Source organism: Pseudoliparis swirei, chromosome 2 (genome assembly GCF_029220125.1).
Source record: "Pseudoliparis swirei isolate HS2019 ecotype Mariana Trench chromosome 2, NWPU_hadal_v1, whole genome shotgun sequence".
Taxonomy (NCBI): domain Eukaryota; kingdom Metazoa; phylum Chordata; class Actinopteri; order Perciformes; family Liparidae; genus Pseudoliparis; species Pseudoliparis swirei.
The window spans coordinates 10,877,919-10,896,210 of NC_079389.1; the positions used below are offsets into that span (position 1 = coordinate 10,877,919).

The window sequence follows — 18,292 nt, forward strand, 5'->3', positions numbered from 1 at the left end:
AATGGAAAGGATTATTATACATTGAAAGGTCTAATTTGCTGCCGTGTCACAAACCCATTCCATATGCAGACAAGGTCATCAAAATAATGTTGAGCAATTACACCTGATTTTAGTAGTTGTCTTTAAACTGAGAAAGGACATATCTGCACACAAGTGGGCAAGTTTTCCTCCAATTAAAAATGAATTTCCTCTATTGACTTTAACATTTGTAAACTATTTGTTTTTCTTTTACAGGGAACTTTTAAAATGACAGAAAACTTTTTTAAGGAAACACTAGAATGAATCCAAATCACATGTTGTCAGACTCATAAATTTCTGTTTATTCGAATCTTTCTCTGGGTGGATCCAGGATTCCCATGTTTGACCATGTTCAATATAACATGGGTTACTTGATGATTTGGGATTTTCACCATTTAAAACATGAAATTGAATGTTGGTTGGACACTCACATAAATAGTATTCAGTCTTATGATCATGATAAGCTAATTACAGTAAAATTATTATTTTATTCAGTACTGTGTCTTCTTGGGATTTGAGCCCAATATATGTTTTTCGCTGGCCCACCAAGAATGCATAGTTTTCAAACAATTTTGCTCCCCTGTGATTTGATTTTCCATTAAGATCAATATGTTACCAAGGAAACGGCCCTGCTCCATTTTGAGAACTTTGTTGTTTTAAAGGAAAAAAATGTGACCAGGGGCAAAAGAAATTATCGATTCTAACGGAGGAGGGCAAAGGTATTGATGACAAGTTTAAAACTGTACATCTGTGTAGTCCTTTTTTTCTTCTAATTTGTTTTCTTCCAAATTGTTACGTATTTAATACTTTTCCCTTCTAAAAACTTGAAAACACCTATTGTAGGGGTTATATTTTATGATTTTCCCACACTGTGCAAATTTTCGTAGGAAAATGATATTTTTTTCTTCATTTCTGGGAATTTTGCAGCCAACAGGGATAGTAGCACTTCAACCATGAGAAAAATGCTTTGCAGTTTAGATCAATGTTGGCTTTAGGCTTTTAGAACTATCAGACATTCTGTCCCCTGCGAAAGTTGTGGATCCCCAGGATCATTTAAGTCATTTAAACAACAAAATTACCACTGGTTTTCCTTTTGTTCTTCATAATTATTTTACTTTTTCAAAAGTAATTAAAGAGTTCCATTTCACTTCAAACCAAATTTGTTGTTCTTCAAAAAATTTATTTCTAAGATGAATGCTTCACGCTGGAATCTTTCGCCTGGTAGTAAGGGATTGCCATTCCTAAATAGCATAAAGGTCCTGAATTGATTCATCAGGCATTAGGAGGGTCTCATTTTTGTTCGATTAATTACATGATGAACCCAAATTTAAAGGGCCCTTTAAGTTTATTATCTCCAGCGGAAAGCCCGTGTGTGTTTTCTCAAGGTGAAAGAAGTATTAACTTTTCACCTTCAAAGATTCAAAGACTGCAACCCAAGGTGATATGGTCAATTATATGTTTCATAGTTAATATACGACCATGCCACATTATTTTCATTCGTAAATTTAAAAGTGGCTCCTGGTTCGTGCGTATTCTTTACCGGAACTGCTGTTTGATTAAACTAAAATCGCCCAAACGGTTGTTTGTGTAACCCACAAAGGAAATTAATCAACAGCCCCTTTACATTAAGGGGCGAAACATAGTCTGATGGTTTTATTGTTACTCTCATTGTTTGCCAGGTTTATTTCAGTACCTGTTAAGCTATGTCTGCTTTTTTCCCTGAATCCGTGTTGTCGTTTTCATTTGAAAACAGTGTGTAACCAATTAGTTCAGAACAAGTTTTAACGACTTAAGGCAGCAAATAAATATGTATAAATGGTCTCTGATGGACCAAGTTTGGTGGAGATAATTATTAAATGGTTGTTTGATTTGTTAATGAAATATATTTTATTTATAGTTTCTTGTTCTAAACTGTAACTACGTTTACTTTAAGTGCGAATAGTAACCCAGGGTAAAAATTTATCCCACTTGTGAGTGTAGAGATATTTATTTATTTTGGTTATGCACTTTCTACTTTCCCCAAAATTTTGGGAAAATTTACTTTTGTAACTTTGAATTTATCATTTGATGATATTACTTAATCCAATTTTAAAAAACATTGAGTACTTAGCATTAAGACACTTGCAGTATTGTATTAATACAGAATTAATAAATTTTTTAGGATTGAAGAATTAAGAGAAATTAATAAGAATATTAAAATCTTCTCCAGGAATTTGACTCAGAAATTAAATTTATATATTTTGAATTTTACAAGGAAAAAAATGAGAGCACACTAAATATTACAATGTGAGGATGAACTGTCATAACTGACGTGAGTTGTTTGTTTATCAGGGTTATTATTGGAAGCAGCCCTTCTGCTCCTCTGTGTCTCACCTGTGACCTGCGTAAGGACAGGTGTCAGTACAACTCAGCTTACTTCAGCTCTGACGCCTCATACTACCGAATGGACTGCTACGGTCAGTTACCCATCGACATCTTCTCTTAAGCAACTAGAATGGGCACTCGGTAGAGCGCATACCTTCGCATATCACAAGATTGGGCATTGAATTATGAACATTTTGGCATTAGTTGCATGCCAATTGGACAAAAATGATCATGTCACTATGGTAAAAAAATTATGTTGACCTTCCATGACCTTTGACCTTTGACCTTTGACCCGATTGATCCCAAAATCTAATCAAATGGTCCCGGATAATAACCAATCATCCCACCAAATTTCATGCGATTCAAGAAGATTTTGACCTGTTCATGACCTTTGACCTTGAACTTTGACCCGATCGATCCAAAAATCTAATCAACTGGTCCCCGGATAATAACCAATCATCCCACCAAATTTCATGCGATTCGGTTCAATACTTTTTGAGTTTTGCGAATAACACGCATACAAATAAATAAATAAATACACGGCGATCAAAACATTACCTTCCGCATTTTCAATGCGAAGGTAATAACTCACTGGCAAGAAGCATTTGTGAACAATAATCTGTGCTAAGACTTTTGAAGTGGTACAGAAGACTTGATGTTTGATAAACTAATTGTGCATTTTCTATTTTTGTTTTTACCAGGACCTGGGTTGCCCATCTACACACTCATGGACAACAGGGGCTCAGGTGCAGGTCTGTATCCTCACTAACCCTAAGCCCATTGTTGGATTGTGTATTGCATTGACATTTTACAGTTAATAAATGTCAGATCATCTAATGTTGTGTGCTGCACAGATTGATAATCTATATATCAGTATGTTGTTGTCGCAAAAGTAATTAACTGTAATATTCTTGTGTTTTTCATGAAAGTTTAACTCCAGTGTTAAATAGTAAAGTCTATGTTGTGTTATGGTGACATCAGCTCTGTACTTTGCACACTGATTCTGGTCAGGTTGCATCAAGGTGGCAGATTTTGAAGGTTAACAGTTTGTGGTTTAAAAGTAGAAATATATCTTTGATATTCACTTGTATGCAACTCAGTAACTTCCAGCATGAGCATAGTTTGATATTCAAATGTCTTTTTGTTCTTCTTTTTTTGTCAGAGCTCTCCATTCTCGAAGACAACAGTGAACTGCAAAACATCCTGTCAGAAATTCAAATGCCAACAATGAAGTACGGCACATTAAAGGTTGCAGGATATGGTGAGACATGTTTAAAGATCTCTTGCAGTATGTTTGAAGATGTCAGGTTTCAGTTTTGGACCCAATGCATTGATATCATAACAGAAAGAGTCCAAAAATGAGTGCTGTTAATGATATCTAAAACATGTTCCCTTTTTTCCTATTCACTGGTCACCCACATTTATTTTATTATGTGTCTGCAGTTACTTTTCTTTTATGGGTTCATTGGAGTTTTGTTGTTAATCAGCCTCTGATTTAGGAATAGTACAGCTTGTCATAACCTTTATAACTTTTTTTCAGATCTTTGGTATGAAATGAGTTTACCACAAAATTTCAAGAAGTCTAAAAAGTATCCTCTTCTGATTGATGTGTAAGTTAACAATACTCCTCGGCACTCCGTCGCAGAATAATTCAGTGAGCCTTCGTAAACATCTGATGACATCTGCAGGTATGGAGGGCCTTGCAGTCAAGAGGTGGACTATCGTTTTAACCTGAACTGGGGCACGTACCTCACCAGTTCAAACGAGATCATCATTGCCAGCTTTGATGGAAGGGGAAGCGGTTACCAAGGTGATGAAATAATGCACGCAATCTACAAACGCCTTGGGACGTTCGAAGTGGAGGATCAGATATCAGCAGTGAGGTAACGTGTGTCCTCGCAGCCGATCACCTCATGTTACATCGCATGCACCGGGATGGCATCCCATTTGTTGGCTTTACCTCTGACAAGCAAAGTTGTATCATATTATTCACAAAGATGGGCCAATACTCGTGTCCATTGTTTTTGTTGCTTATAAACTATTTATGTATTGTAGGAAATTCATCGACATGGGTTTTATCGACCCAGACAGAATAGCAATCTGGGGCTGGGTAAGTTGCTGTCTTGTTGCTCTCTGTATTTCTCCTTTACATATCTACTTATGAAGAGATTTTACATTCTCTAAATCCAATCTATTCTGACTTCCAGTCATATGGTGGCTACGTCACCTCAATGGCCTTGGGTGCTGGAACTGGACTCTTCAAATGTGGAATCGCAGTCGCCCCAGTGGCCAAGTGGGAATATTATGGTCGGTGTTTAAAGTATATATTTCTACAACTGAGAACTTTTTGCCTCATATGTCATCATTTTCACAATGTAAAGGAGTGTTCTCCACTCATTTGCCATAGCAGTTCCAAACCATCTTCAGAAACTAAAAACATATTTGTATTAAAGTCAATGCTACAGTAGCAGAGATATCGGAATTTCGATTCCATGCATTCTCCTCCTTTGCCAAAATCTGGCATCAATATTACTCACAATGCAACCCAACCCCAGATTATTTGGTTGAAGATGCAGGTGTGTTTTCCAAGTGCTGGCTAATGAAGCCTCGAGCCACGTACCTCGAGCAGAGATATGAAGCAGACTTCAGAGGTCTGGAACTTCTTTCTAAGGGGATCCTTCTCTGTTACGCTCCTTCAGGTGTCTTCCTTATTCCCCTCCTGCTATTGGGTTAATGGGGGGGAGTTTTTCCTGTACCGATGTGAGGGTCCCGGGACAGAGGATGTTGTATGTGTATAGATTGTAACGCCCTCAGAGGCAAGGTTGTGATGTGTGACTTGGGGCTACACAAAATAAATGTAATTAAATTGATGTGTAAAATCAACTAAGTTCCCTCCCCTCTAAGGATTCAAATCTCCATATAAATCTTGTCAACTCTCTCAAAACATCTTTCCTTCTCTTTAATAAATGTCATATTTTGTACCATGTGCTGTATAATTGTGGTATTTTCTATGGGGCTACACAAAATAAATGTAATTAAATTGATGTGTAAAATCAACTAAGTTCCCTCCCCTCTAAGGATTCAAATCTCCATATAAATCTTGTCAACTCTCTCAAAACATCTTTCCTTCTGTTTAATAAATGTCATTTTTTGTACCATGTGCTGTATAATTGTGGTATTTTCTATGCAGATGCAGTGTACACCGAACGCTACATGGGCATCCCCGCAGAAAATGCTGAGTCTTACAAGGTACGTTTTAGACAAGTCAGCTCTATCACAATATTCTTTTCAAACTGCACAATACTGACTTGAGACATACAGGACGTTGTTCATGGTGACATATCTCTTTTATCTAACAGAATTCCACAGTGACAGCCAGAGCAATGAACTTCAAAACAGTAGACTATCTATTGGTTCACGGCACAGCAGATGGTACGTCTCATCACAATACACCTGTTTTCAGTCTTTGAGCATGTGGTAGCCCTGTTTCTCAACAGTGTACCAGGTAACGCAGTAAAGCTTTTCACTAATGGACCCTGTTTGCCTTGAGCTTTGATGTTCATTCACATATTGAAAGCCCTTTCTTTCCTGTAGACAATGTCCATTTCCAGCAGGCAGCACAGATCTCCAAAGCTCTGGTGGACAAGCAAGTGGACTTTGAGACGATGGTAAATATTGACTCTGGGAAGTGGGAATAATATTAGCCTTGATGGTGTTGATTTAATGAACGTTTAAAATGGGGAAAACAAACTGCCATGTGTTATAATGCTTAGTCTTAAATATATGGTTTAAAATGTGTATAATGTGAAATTGGATTCAAGCATTTTAGAGGCTGTGTACTAATCTGAATTTGGCATTAATTTCAGTGGTACACAGACAAGGACCACGCTCTCAGGGGATCCGCCTTTTATCATACATACACCCTCATGAGCCACTTCCTGAAGAAATGCCTCATTTATCCCAAATAGATTTGAAGAATGTGACAGCATTTCTTTTCTAATTTGTGTATCTTTTGTGTCAGAAAGAACATATTAGTCCATATTTGTTTTAGTGTTTTATCCATGTGTGCATGGATGTTTAAATGCTCACACATTTGTACTTTATATGGATTATGGATATTTGTCAATATAGCTGACATTGAAAACACACTAAAAGCCGTGCATGCATTTATGTTTAAAACATTTTTTTAATGTGATTTCATACAATAGATCAATTGCACAGTACTGATTTGTAGTGTGAGTGTTATAATGTGTGTAGTTGTCATGTTCTATTGAATGAACATTGTTTTAAAATAAAACTGATTGATTACTTTTCCAGATGATTTTGCCACAGATCTTTTGGATAAATATTACAATAAAAAATAATGGAGTGATGGATTTTTGTCTCTATTGATACATTTAACTATATTTTAAAGCTTACACACATGCAAGTAATGTGGAGAAAACATGAATTTTACGATTAAAAAAGAGAATTATATTGTATAATATACTGTATATATTTATATTTATAGCATGATACAAAAAAAAATGTTTTTTGATTCAAGAGACTTGAGAGGCAGTAATTTGAACATATATGGGTGCCAGTATTTGTCAGTGTTTGTTTGACAGGGTAGAGGTCATGTTTGATTGCAACACTTAAAGTGGTAGCTTGCTCTAAACAAAGTCAAATACATTCAGTGGACTGAGATGGAAGCTGACTAATGGGTTGAGAGTAACAGAGGATGCTGGTGTTTCAGTGACGGGGGAGTCACCTGGGAGAATGATCCTCAGCTCTACTATATAAGACTGGGCAGATCAAGAAGAGGACCATGAAACAGCTTCAGAGGAAAGAAGGGCACCAATCAACGCACTTTACAATCCTTCTCTTGGACGCTTGACAGCGAGGAGCACAGGTGAGAATTGTTGTACCTTCCTCCTTTTAAATAAATGCATGTCTCCATTGTATTTTATTTATCTCATCCTGTATTTAAATATTCTCACAGTGTCTTTCTTTGCTCATCTTTCAGAAGCTCAAACGATGAAAAGCGTTCACTCTGTGGCGGCAGTCCTGCTGCTCATCGTGATCCAAAGCAGCTGGCAGATGCCTGACCAGGACACAAACCGAAACCCCATGTAAGATCAGCTCTCTTCTTGGTCTCATACATTGGCCTAAAAAGCTCCGCTGGCAAAGATTTTTTTTATGAGAGGATTACAAAAGGCTCTTATGAGTATTTGGTGACACCATCCTGAGCTGCACAAATATGCAGCAAATCCTTTAAAGGCAAAAAAAGGTTTTAACAAAATTAGATGGCTCAGTGTTACAGCAGAGAAGCAACTACCACTTTTTTATATTTATATCATATTTCTTTTTTTGTTTACATTTCTAAAGGAAGACTCTTATTCTGGTAGACAGGTAGTAGGTTGACATGTTGCTTTCAAAGTTTTAGCTATGGACATTAGGGGAAAAGGATCCCAGGATAATGTGACATTTGTTATTATTCATTTTTTTTAAACAGTAATTGAAATTCTTTGAACGTTCAATTTCACAAACCTCAAAGCCATCCAAACGTTAAGATATTATTACAAATGACAGGACGGGGAGTGTTTGAGTGGAGATTGTGTCAACTAAAGCTTTATTATCTCCATAATATTCTAGTCTATTGGCGGAAAATTCCATGCTGGCCGAACCCATTGAGCTCCCAAACATGAAGAGACATTCGGAGGGAACATTTTCCAACGACTACAGTAAATACCTGGAGACAAGAAGAGCACAAGACTTTGTCCAGTGGCTAAAGAACTCAAAAAGGACTGGGTGAGTGTGCCCGTTTCTTGCTGGATCACTATAACTTGGTTGCATAGGATAAATGATATCAAATAGGGCTCAAGTCATATCAAGGAAGCCAAAAGTCTTGCTTTAATTGTAGTAATACTCTAGATTGCTGTATGCCTGGGTCATTGGATCAGACAACGCAATTGTGTACACAGCTAGTACATCATCTAGATGTGTCTGTCTCTGCAGGAGCCTGTTTAGACGCCATGCAGACGGCACCTACACCAGTGACGTGAGCTCGTACCTGCAGGACCAAGCAGTCAAGGAGTTTGTGTCCTGGTTGAAGACTGGCCGAGGCAGAAGAGAGTAAAACCAACAGCTCCCTAAATATGCGACGATTCAGACTGACTCTGTGCTATTATATGTTTCACAAACTGTATTCAAGTATTTTCCTGGTCATGCTATTAAATTCTCCTAATAAGAAGCTCTGGTGGCCTTCAATGGTTAAAGGGAAGTTTGTCAAAATGCCAAAAGGAACAGTATGTTTGAAATGAGTCTTAATCATAAATGCAATGTGATTATTTTATTTTATCAAGCATTCACACCATAATTCATTTTGTTCTCATTTTGGCTGTTTGCATTTTCCTTCTCACATAAAATCTGTAAGAATATGTTAAAATCACATTATCGAGCTGAATTGCAACTTGGATAATTACATCTGTAGATAGTCTCAATACCTTTTCTTATTATTCAGATAAAAGTCATATTTAGTTTTCAATAAAGAAATGTGTACAATCTATGAGTTTCCTCTTTAAAAAAAAATGTAATCCCTTTTGAAATATTGGTCAATATTCTTGTCAAGGTTCTACATCTGAGTGTGTACGAGTCCATCTACACACATAATCTCAGATAATTCATAGAGATCTTGTTTTAGGCACAGGATCCACCTGTTAATGTCCACCAAAAATATAAATTCTGAAACTTCAAAAACGATATTTGTTTCAAAGAAAACATGTTATACATTCTCGATTAGTTAATGAGAATATACAGTGCATACTATTGTAATTATCCAGTTAACACCAGTGTTACATTTTGACTGCAGGCACCAATCATGCTCTCCTAATCTTTCCGTTTGTGGAGGCAGAAAAAAAAATCAATAAGCACGTCACTCCCCTGGGAGAAATGTGCTGTGGGATTTCCATCGGGTTACAGGATGATGCATATCACCTGTCAGCTGTTCACTGGAGGAGGAGCACCCAGCGACACCAAGGAGGGCTGAATGAAAGAACATGAAATCACGTCAATCAGCTCAGACTCGTTGGGAACAACGACCGGGTCGACGCTCTCCAGTTCCTCCTGGCGCTGAGACAAAAACAGGAATTCACATGAGCCAGCAGCTTGAGATGCTTTGGGATGTGCCACCTCTCTAAGCTGTCATCCACCGCTCATCAAAACCAGCTGTTGATTGCAAGAACCTCTGCCCACTTCAATCTATTTGTAGGCCAAATCTCTGAGGGTTGGACATTAATGCTTATTGCTTAGCAGCAATGATATTAGATGTTTCTATCATGGTACCCCCCTGCAGGAATTACATCAATGCTGTGCGTGACCAAGCATGTGGTGCTACCTAATTATTTGACAGTCTATGTGATTTGAGACAATACAAATGATCTCTGAGTCTAAAATTAAATTGGTTGCTTTTCAAGCAGGGGTAAACATTTCTGAAACACTTCATAAGAAACATGCTTAATTTATGCATTACTATTAAATAACTACAGATTATTTTATGTAACATGCTGTATCTGGAATTCCCATTGCTCACCTTGAAGCAATGTTACAGTCACTATGAGTTTATGCATTATCATAATAGATTATATCATGGATTATCATCTCCATAATTGTATCTCTAATTTTGTCAAGGGATTTAATGGCAATTGTTACTTTCCCACTGCAGACAAAATCCAGATGTTAGTGGGGGTTTTTGTCCAGTGGGAAAGGGGCTTCAGTTACGTCATGCATTCATCTTTATGCCACCGAGTTAGCCAGATTACACTCACCGTTTGAGACCAATGCAAGTGATCTGTATCTCTGAAAAAAACAGCTGTTTTACCAAACATCCATCGACATCTACATGCTACATGGCCCAACAGCCTTAATTCAACATTAACAAGTAAGGGGTGTTGTTGTTGAAGGAAGTGTTCCTCATTTCTTACCAGTTAGTAGTCGTCATTACACAATAAATAGTAAATTATAAATTAATGCACATTCCCGTAAGGCGAGTATAAATAGGTACTATTCTGCTTTCAGTGAGATTGAGCAAATGTATGCTTGAATGGTCTTTTCTGTGTGACTGAATTCCATAAATTGTGATCCTGTATCAATTTATATTTGAATACAATCATTAATACTGATACATCAGCCTTTAAATGTTAACTAATAGCTGTTTAGGGGCAACTGTGGGTCAGTGGTTAGCAGGTTCGTCTTTTAATCAGGGGGTTGGAGATTTAATCCCCACCCTAGTCGATGTGTCCTTGAGCAAGACACTTAATCCTGAATCTACGGTGTGAACGTAACTTTATTGTAAATCGCTGTGGATAAGAGTCAGCTAAATGATATGTAATGTAATTAACTCATAGTCACATGATGATATTTTAATGGAAGGAATTCATACTATATATTACCTTTATTTAGCCAGGTAAAATCAATTGAGAACCAATTCTCATTTACAATAATGGCCTGGACAGGAGGCAGGAGCACCGTCCACACAAGTGACACAAACTGCTCAGATACAATACACATGAGAAAATGGCTAAAGACAACATATGTAAATTAATAAACACAAAACAAAACTTAATCCTGTAACTAAATTGCATTCATGACAATGACGATTTTTAATTTATAATCCACTAAACTTCATACAAGCATTCAAACAAATAATGAGATTATTTGAATTTACATTTACAATATAAGCAGTACACTGACACCTGGAGGAAGAATACTGTAAGTATCTGTTATAATACAAGGTATTGTCTGGCAAACATTTAATTCCACAAAATAAATATGGATAAATAATTTAGCATGTAAATACAAAATGAACATTCTGGCAGAAAGTGATGTTGCATTTGGTTCTTAACATTATATTGCCTTTTATCAATCACATTAAAGCACTCATTCCTGTTAATCATAACCATTATTGGAGATTCTAAATGGCCCCATCCCATAAACAGACATCGTAAATGTGTATTTTGCTGGCTTTATAAGTTATCGGGATTTTAACACATTTCTTTATGGCTTTTCAAAATGTGTTAATGGTTATGATAAAGAATGACCTGAGGCTTTAAAAATATTCACTAGATCTCAATAATTTCCACATAATATACAATGTATAAAGAGAGCATTAAGAATTACAGGGAATACGTATACAAATAGATAAATAATTCAAGGATATCTTATGCTGTATATGTTAGTATAATGATATTTCAAAAATGTTTAGAAAAAATGTAAAGAAATGTATCCAACAACAAAAAATTTAAAAAATCTCCCAGCTAGGCAAAAGACTTTACATTTCTGTAGTTAACATATAGTGCAGCTCAGCAGTTTCTAGATTTAAAAAGTACAATAGAAGGTTCCATTGGATCATGAAGAGGCAAAATATTTGCAACACATGAGATAATACAATTATTCACTTACCGTACGCACAGAGATTTACAAGACTAAACGTGAAGGATTGATTAACTGCAGAATAGGACACAGATTTGTTTCTGAGCACACAGATGGGACAGTGACAACGACTCACAACACTTTCCTCCATTTTCTTCATCTTACGTTTCTCATCATGCACTCCAGTTTTCTGAAAGTGTTACGGTTTGAAGCCACTCTGGTTCTGCTTCTAAAATTCCTGTGCGCTATCCACTGCGCGTCCACACTTACCATCTAAACACTCAGGTCATTAAATTCCTCCTTACGAGTGACTGGGCTGGACTGAATTCCAGTTACAATCAATTCAGGACTACAATAACCGGTTCACTTTTCCCGTCCCCGAGATCAACCCATAGAATTTACCTGGGAAAAACCCGTAAGCTTTGAGCTACATGTTGCGTCCTACTTTGTAGACTTTTCATGCGCCGGCATTCCTTTACACCTTTTTACTCCAACCTGGTGACACGTGTTGTTTGACTACCTTGAAAGCCCCTAAATAATTTTTATATCTACCTAAATTAAGTAGCTTAACAACAGCCTGTGAGTTTTATGTATTCAGGTAGATTTATATATATAGGTAATAATTAAACCTTGTTGGACATTAAAAGGCCTCGTAGGCAAATTCATTTGTGAAGTCTGCATTTTGGTTAAACACCACTCAAAGCCAAAAAAGATGATCTGGCCAACATGAACTCAGCAAACAGGCCTCCCCTGGGCCTCTTTTGGGATGCTGCTATTCAAGGGACAGGGGCTTGCTGACCACGCCCGGTTACTTGTGAGGCTTCTGGTTGATGCAGAGGTTGGGTGGGGAGCAGCAACCCAATTAAAATACTGCAATTAGCCAGCCAAAGGCCCTTCAATCATTGAACACCAGTTCCACCATGGCAGCTAAACGGGGCCCAGTACCCCTGCTGTCCTTGCTGGTTACTTCCCAAATCATATAGAATCACTGGGAAGCCAGTAGAAGCTTAGATAAAATTGTTGTGCCCGTACTTTGTAGATGTTTTCATCTTTGTGCATTCCTTCTCCAAACCTTTTTCCAGACTGCCGTGCCCACGACCCTGCCTGGACTCTGACTACTCTTCGAATGCCCTAAGATATTTTTATTTTAATATCTACCTAAATACGGGGATGCTTAACAACAGCCGTTTAGTTTTTGTATGGTAGATTTTATTATATACATCTAAAATTGACAAAACATTTTGGGAAATTTTAAAACAAAACCGTGTTAGGCAATTAATTCAAAAGTCCTTGCTTGAAGTTAATGACCTTTCTTGGGTTCATAAACTTTGCATTACAAGTTCCTCAAACATTAAAGACATTGTTTTGGGGAACTGTGAGAATCAAGAGTCAGAACAAGGCAATGGTTTAAAAATATAAAGATTTACTTCAAAGAAATTTTCCGTTCCCGTCGTAACTAACTTGCTGCTACGTACTTTTCTTCAGTAAGAATCGGAGTGGGAAACATCCCGCATTCAAGTAAAACTTTATTCCCATCCTTTTCCTAAAATATAATATTTGCTTTGTTAGATGATCTTAAATTTGACAGTGCCATCAGAAATTTTACTCATTACAAATTTATTAATTTACTTTTGAGCATTATTTGATAAATTTGCAAATTAAAAAGAGAACTTTTAATGGACTGGCAATTTACATAAACCAATTAATCTAAGTAATGGCTTGGTTAACCCTGTCCAAAAGCTTTGTTTAATACGATTATTTAAAAATAAAATTTGTCATCCTTGCTTCACCTTAACAGGGAATAAATGGTATTCCCGTAAAAGATGTCATTAACTTTTCAAAAATTCACTAGATGTCCCTTTGTTAACAGAAAGACTTTAACCGAAAATTTCATACCCAACTTTTTGGCTAATGGTGTAGACGTTTCTGGTTAATGTCTCCTAAGGGCTAAGTTGCATTTTCATTATCCTTTTAATTGCATTTGTGGGGAAAGCTTTAAGTTCTGATTTAAAAACCTTTAAGAATTTCAAACTGCATTTGCTGGGAAAACAAAACTCAACCCTTTTGGTGAAGAACAAAATTAATGACTTTTGATACAACAGAAGTCTTACCTAATGTTTGAATATTATTATTCTAATAAATTAGCTTTCCCTGCATGTGTTCAAAAGAACCGTTGTTTGGATGGTCGTGTGATATAAGATGGTGTGATTCCCTGGAAATAGTGTCAACTTTGCCTTCCTTTGGAAAGAGTAAAAGTTGCATGCTGAAAGGCATTTAGATTCATGCTTAAGAAATGACTCCCCTCTGTCCAACAAGTTTTTTAAAATAACCATTATGTTATTCTGCCCCGAATTTGCACTTGTACGACCTCGTCTTCTGCCCAGCCTCATCCTCCTTTCCTTATTGTCCTAGTTTTAAAAGGCTGTCATTTTTTCATCCTTAAAGACACCTGAGGTGTCCCTACTTTATTGTGGTTCAAAAGATAGCAAAACAACCTCATTTCAGATCCCAAAATAACCTTTTAAAAGTCTTGATTATCAAACCATCGAACTTTTTCTTGTTATTTAAAATACAATTTTAGGATAAAAGGCCAAACAAGAAACCTGAAAATAATATTTTTTAAAAGATAAAGTGGAGGTGATTTATGGTGTGTATAGCATTAAAGAAAAAGTTGATTTAGGTATGGGAAAAAAGGGAAGAATTGACTTTACAAAGAAAGACTGCAACACTTTGGGTCTTTGACCGGGCAAAAGGGTTCTTTGTTTGAAGAAGTCTGATATGTTCAAAAGATGAACGGGTTAAATGTGGGCAGCAAGTCGATCAGAAGAGAGGGACAAAAGTCTTTCTAACCATTGGTCCAATAAATGAATTTTCAATAAATAATATCCAAATGAACCATTCTGGGATCGCCACAACCATAAAGCATATCTTTTAATTGGGATCCTTATTGTCAGTAATTATTTCTCCACTCTGGGGCTGAGCAATCTATGTACTTTTTGGTGTTTTAAATTAAAAAACTTGTCTTTTCAGTTTATCTAAAAAGCTAACGAACAAGCTGAGTATTCTCTGTCTACGATGGTAAAACAAATGGCCCTTGTTTAAAAGTTGGGAAGGCACCATAGCTTTTCAAAATTTCTTATTTAAAGTTTTACAAAATATGATTTTTCAAGTGTTGAAATGAAAGTCTATACATTTTAATTAAATAAAATGTTCGTATTTCTGTAACACCTTTAGAATTTTATTATTTTATTTTGGCATTCGACATAATCGCTCATTAAACATGCTATGGTAGGGCCAACAAACCCGGAACAAGCTGGCTACAAATTAAAAGAAAACACGAATGTTGTTAAATGCTAACCTGCGTATAATGCAAAAATTATTTGTTTAACCCATAATAGGGAATGACTTGTAAACGGATGTCCCCTTTTTACCCTATGTATTCAGAATAAAAGCTGAGCTAAAATGTGTAGAAAAACTTGTTATGTGTAATGCAAAGTAAAATCTGGCTTGTTTTTTAGCTTGGGAGAAATCAGTCATAATCATGTTTACCTGAAGTCGAAAAAATGCCAGTAAAGCAATTTCTTACAATTGACATGCTTTTGGATGAATGTTTAGAGCATATTTCAGACCAATTTCCATTGGGGCCTATTTAAAGGATGCCTCAACCTCGTAAACATTATTAAACCGATCCCTTGAAATTGACCAATTACAGTATATATTTCTCGCTTGGGTATACTAAAGGTAATTGTTTTGGTATGCATTTAAATTAAAAGCATTGACCTTGAACAAAGATTTAGCACGGGGCCCCAATGAACATTACATCAGGAGGAAAAATTGCATCTCATGGAAAATTGTCACAAAGTGATTCACTTTTAAAAAGTATGGAAACCCGGTGGCAACAACCCAGGGACTTTCCAGACAAAGTTTCGCGATGTCATAATTTTAAAAATCAAGTAATTAGAGCCTTCTTTACCAGAAATAATAAAAGGAATTAAAGTTCAAATTTAAATACCCATGTTTGATTTTTTGAACACATAAGAATTACCACCTAACCTGGGCAGAAGAACCTTGGGGGCTTCTTAACAATTCTTCATTTTAGGGGAAAACTATTTAGTAACAAATGTGTTCAAATTGGAAAAATGGTAACCAATGTTCAACCTTCCTATAATTAGAAGTGAGGGGTTCTAATACCAAACCTATTTGTTGTTATTCACATCTGGAATTAGTTATAAAGTAGAATTAACTGGAGCTGCCTATTGATTATAATCCAAGGATGTGTGGAAATTCAAATAAAATCGTTTAAAAGTTTAGTCAAAGCTGCTTTAAGTTCTGATGAATATTGTATACATTTTTATTTGAATAATTTTAGGTTAAATACAGTACAATTTAATTTTTTTTTACTGAACCTCTGGTGGATTCCACAGCATGTAAGTCAATTACATTTTACGGGGTTACAATTCGTTCACTATCTTTGGGAATGAAGAAACACTACTGATGTCGAAAACAAAGGAAAGTACCGACTTGGTTAGATATGGAGCATGGTTTTTCTGCAATCATGTTTAAGATGCATGGGTATTTTATCTTGGTTGCCACCGAAATATCAAAATTCGGTTATTATGGACGCTGCTTTAATATAGGAAAAAGATAATTGCCAAAAAAATTAAAAAAATTTTTTTTTTAAATTTTTGGAAAAAGGGGGGGCTTTAAAAAGGGCCCAAGGGGGGAAAAATTTTTTAAACCCGCCCCACCCAGGAATTTTTCTTTTCCCCCGAAAGAAGGGTTTTACTTGAATGGGGAGGGAAAACGGGGGTTTTTCCCCCGGGAAAATTTTTTTGGAAAAATTTTTTTCCCCCCCAAAGGGTTTTTTGTCCCATTTTGGTTTGGAAAAACTTTTTTTTTTGGGCCCTTAAATTTTTCGGCCCCCCTTTAAACCCCAAAAAAAACCCCCCAAAAAAAATTTTTTTTTTGGGTTTTTTTAAAAAAAAAAAAAAAATACCATTTTTTTTCCCCCCCGGGGGAAAATTATAAAATTTTTTTAAAGGAGAAAGGGGGGAAAAAAGGGGAAAAAATTTTTTAAATTTGTTTAAGGGGGGGCCCCAAAAAAAACCATCCTTTTTTCCCCCCCCATTTTTTAAAAAAGGGGGAATTTTTTTAAAGGGTTTAATGTTCTGAATTTTTTTTATGTTTTTTGGGGTTTTTTTTTAAAATTTAACCCTTTTGGGGAAAAGGGGTTTGGGCTAGCCTTTCCCCTTTAAAGGAGGGGAAAAAAATTTTTTAAAATGAAAAACCCTTAAAAGGAAAATTAAAATGTTTGAATTTTTTTTTTTTTCAACCCAAAAAAAAAGGAAAAAATTTAAATTTTAAAAAAATAATTTAAAAAAATTTTAAAAATTTTTTTTAAAATCCCCAAATTTTACATTTCTTTTCCCTGTTATCCGATTTAAATTTTTTTAAAAAAAAAATTTTTCCCCGGGAAAAAACCCCCCTTTTTTTCTTAAAAAGTTTTTTAAAGCCCAAAAAAAAGCCAAAAAAAACCGTTTTGGAAGGAAAATTTCAAAAAAAAATTTTTCCCCAAAAATTTTTTTAAAAACCCATTGAAAAAATTTGGGCTTTTTTTTTAACCAAAGGGGCCCCCCTAAAGGGGAAAGGGTTTATGGGGATCATTCCCAAGAAGGGAATTTTTCATTAAAATTAAAAAGGACAATTTTAAAATTTTTGGTTTTAAAATTTTTTTTTAAAATAAAGGAAAAATTTTTTTTGGGTTTTTAAAAACTTTTTCCCGAGGCCCGTTTCAAAGGGGGAAATTTTTTAAAAAAGGAAAAACGTTTTAAAAAAAATTGGGTGGTGTTTGGGGTTTTTTTTTTTTTTTTTGAAAAGGTTTTTTAAAACCTTTTTCTCAAAAGGGGAAAAAAAAATTTTTTTGGTTTTTTTTTGGTTTTTTTGGGGGGGTTTAAATTTTGGGGGTTTTAAAATTTTTAATTTTTGCTTTTTAAAAAAAAAATTTTTAATTTAATTAAAAATTTTTTTAAAAATTTTTTTTTATTTTGGGGATTTTTTTTCTTTTTTTTTAAATTTGGGATTTTAAAAACCCCAAAATTTTAAAACCCCTTTTGTGTGGTTTAAAATTTTGAAAAAGATTTTTAGGGTTAAACCCCCAAATTTTAAAAAAAGGGCCTTTTTTTTTCCCGGGGGGTTTTGCCCGGGGGCAAAAATTTTTTTTAAAAAGGCAAAAAGGCATTTTGGGGCTTTTGGGGGGAACTTAAGTTTTTTTTGGGGAAAAAAAACCCTTAAATTCAAAATAATTCAAAATTTTTTTTTATTTATTTTAAGCGGGTTTTTTTTTGGTTTTTAAAAAATTTTAAATTTTTTAAAAAAGGGCCCTCTTTTTTTTCCCCTTAAAAAATTTTTTTAAAAATTTTCCCCCAAATTTTTTTCCCCCGAATTTTTTCTGGGAATTTCCTTTTTAAAACCCAAAAAACCAAAGGGTTTTCATTTTAAAAAA

At 35.4% G+C, this 18,292-nt stretch overlaps 2 protein-coding genes across 2 annotated transcripts; both read left to right on the top strand.

Annotated features, from left to right (window-relative positions):
* Positions 1-2,323: 2,323 nt before the first annotated feature.
* fap (fibroblast activation protein, alpha) lies at positions 2,324-6,756 on the top strand (the record flags this gene model as incomplete). The annotated part of the gene is made up of 11 exons (XM_056427215.1): positions 2,324-2,474; positions 3,084-3,134; positions 3,545-3,643; positions 3,923-3,992; positions 4,071-4,265; positions 4,438-4,492; positions 4,590-4,689; positions 5,573-5,631; positions 5,742-5,814; positions 5,977-6,050; positions 6,249-6,756. Coding segments are annotated over 11 exons (1,029 nt in total), but the record flags the coding sequence as incomplete, so codon positions are not given.
* A 297-nt stretch (positions 6,757-7,053) lies between these two features.
* On the top strand, positions 7,054-8,927 carry gcgb (glucagon b). Its single transcript, XM_056432060.1, has 4 exons — positions 7,054-7,273; positions 7,388-7,493; positions 8,017-8,172; positions 8,380-8,927. The coding sequence occupies exons 2-4, from the start codon at positions 7,399-7,401 to the stop codon at positions 8,498-8,500; spliced, it is 372 nt and encodes a 123-aa protein (XP_056288035.1). The 5' UTR covers positions 7,054-7,273; positions 7,388-7,398; the 3' UTR covers positions 8,501-8,927.
* Positions 8,928-18,292: the final 9,365 nt, after the last annotated feature.

Bases quoted from the DNA above. Each gene is read 5' to 3' on its own strand.
- gcgb (XM_056432060.1), top strand. From the start codon at position 7,399: ATGAAAAGCGTTCACTCTGTGGCGGCAGTCCTGCTGCTCATCGTGATC. The intron at 7,494-8,016 runs GTAAGATCAGCT...ATAATATTCTAG, and splicing joins GACACAAACCGAAACCCCAT to TCTATTGGCGGAAAATTCCA. The intron at 8,173-8,379 runs GTGAGTGTGCCC...CTGTCTCTGCAG, and splicing joins AAGAACTCAAAAAGGACTGG to GAGCCTGTTTAGACGCCATG.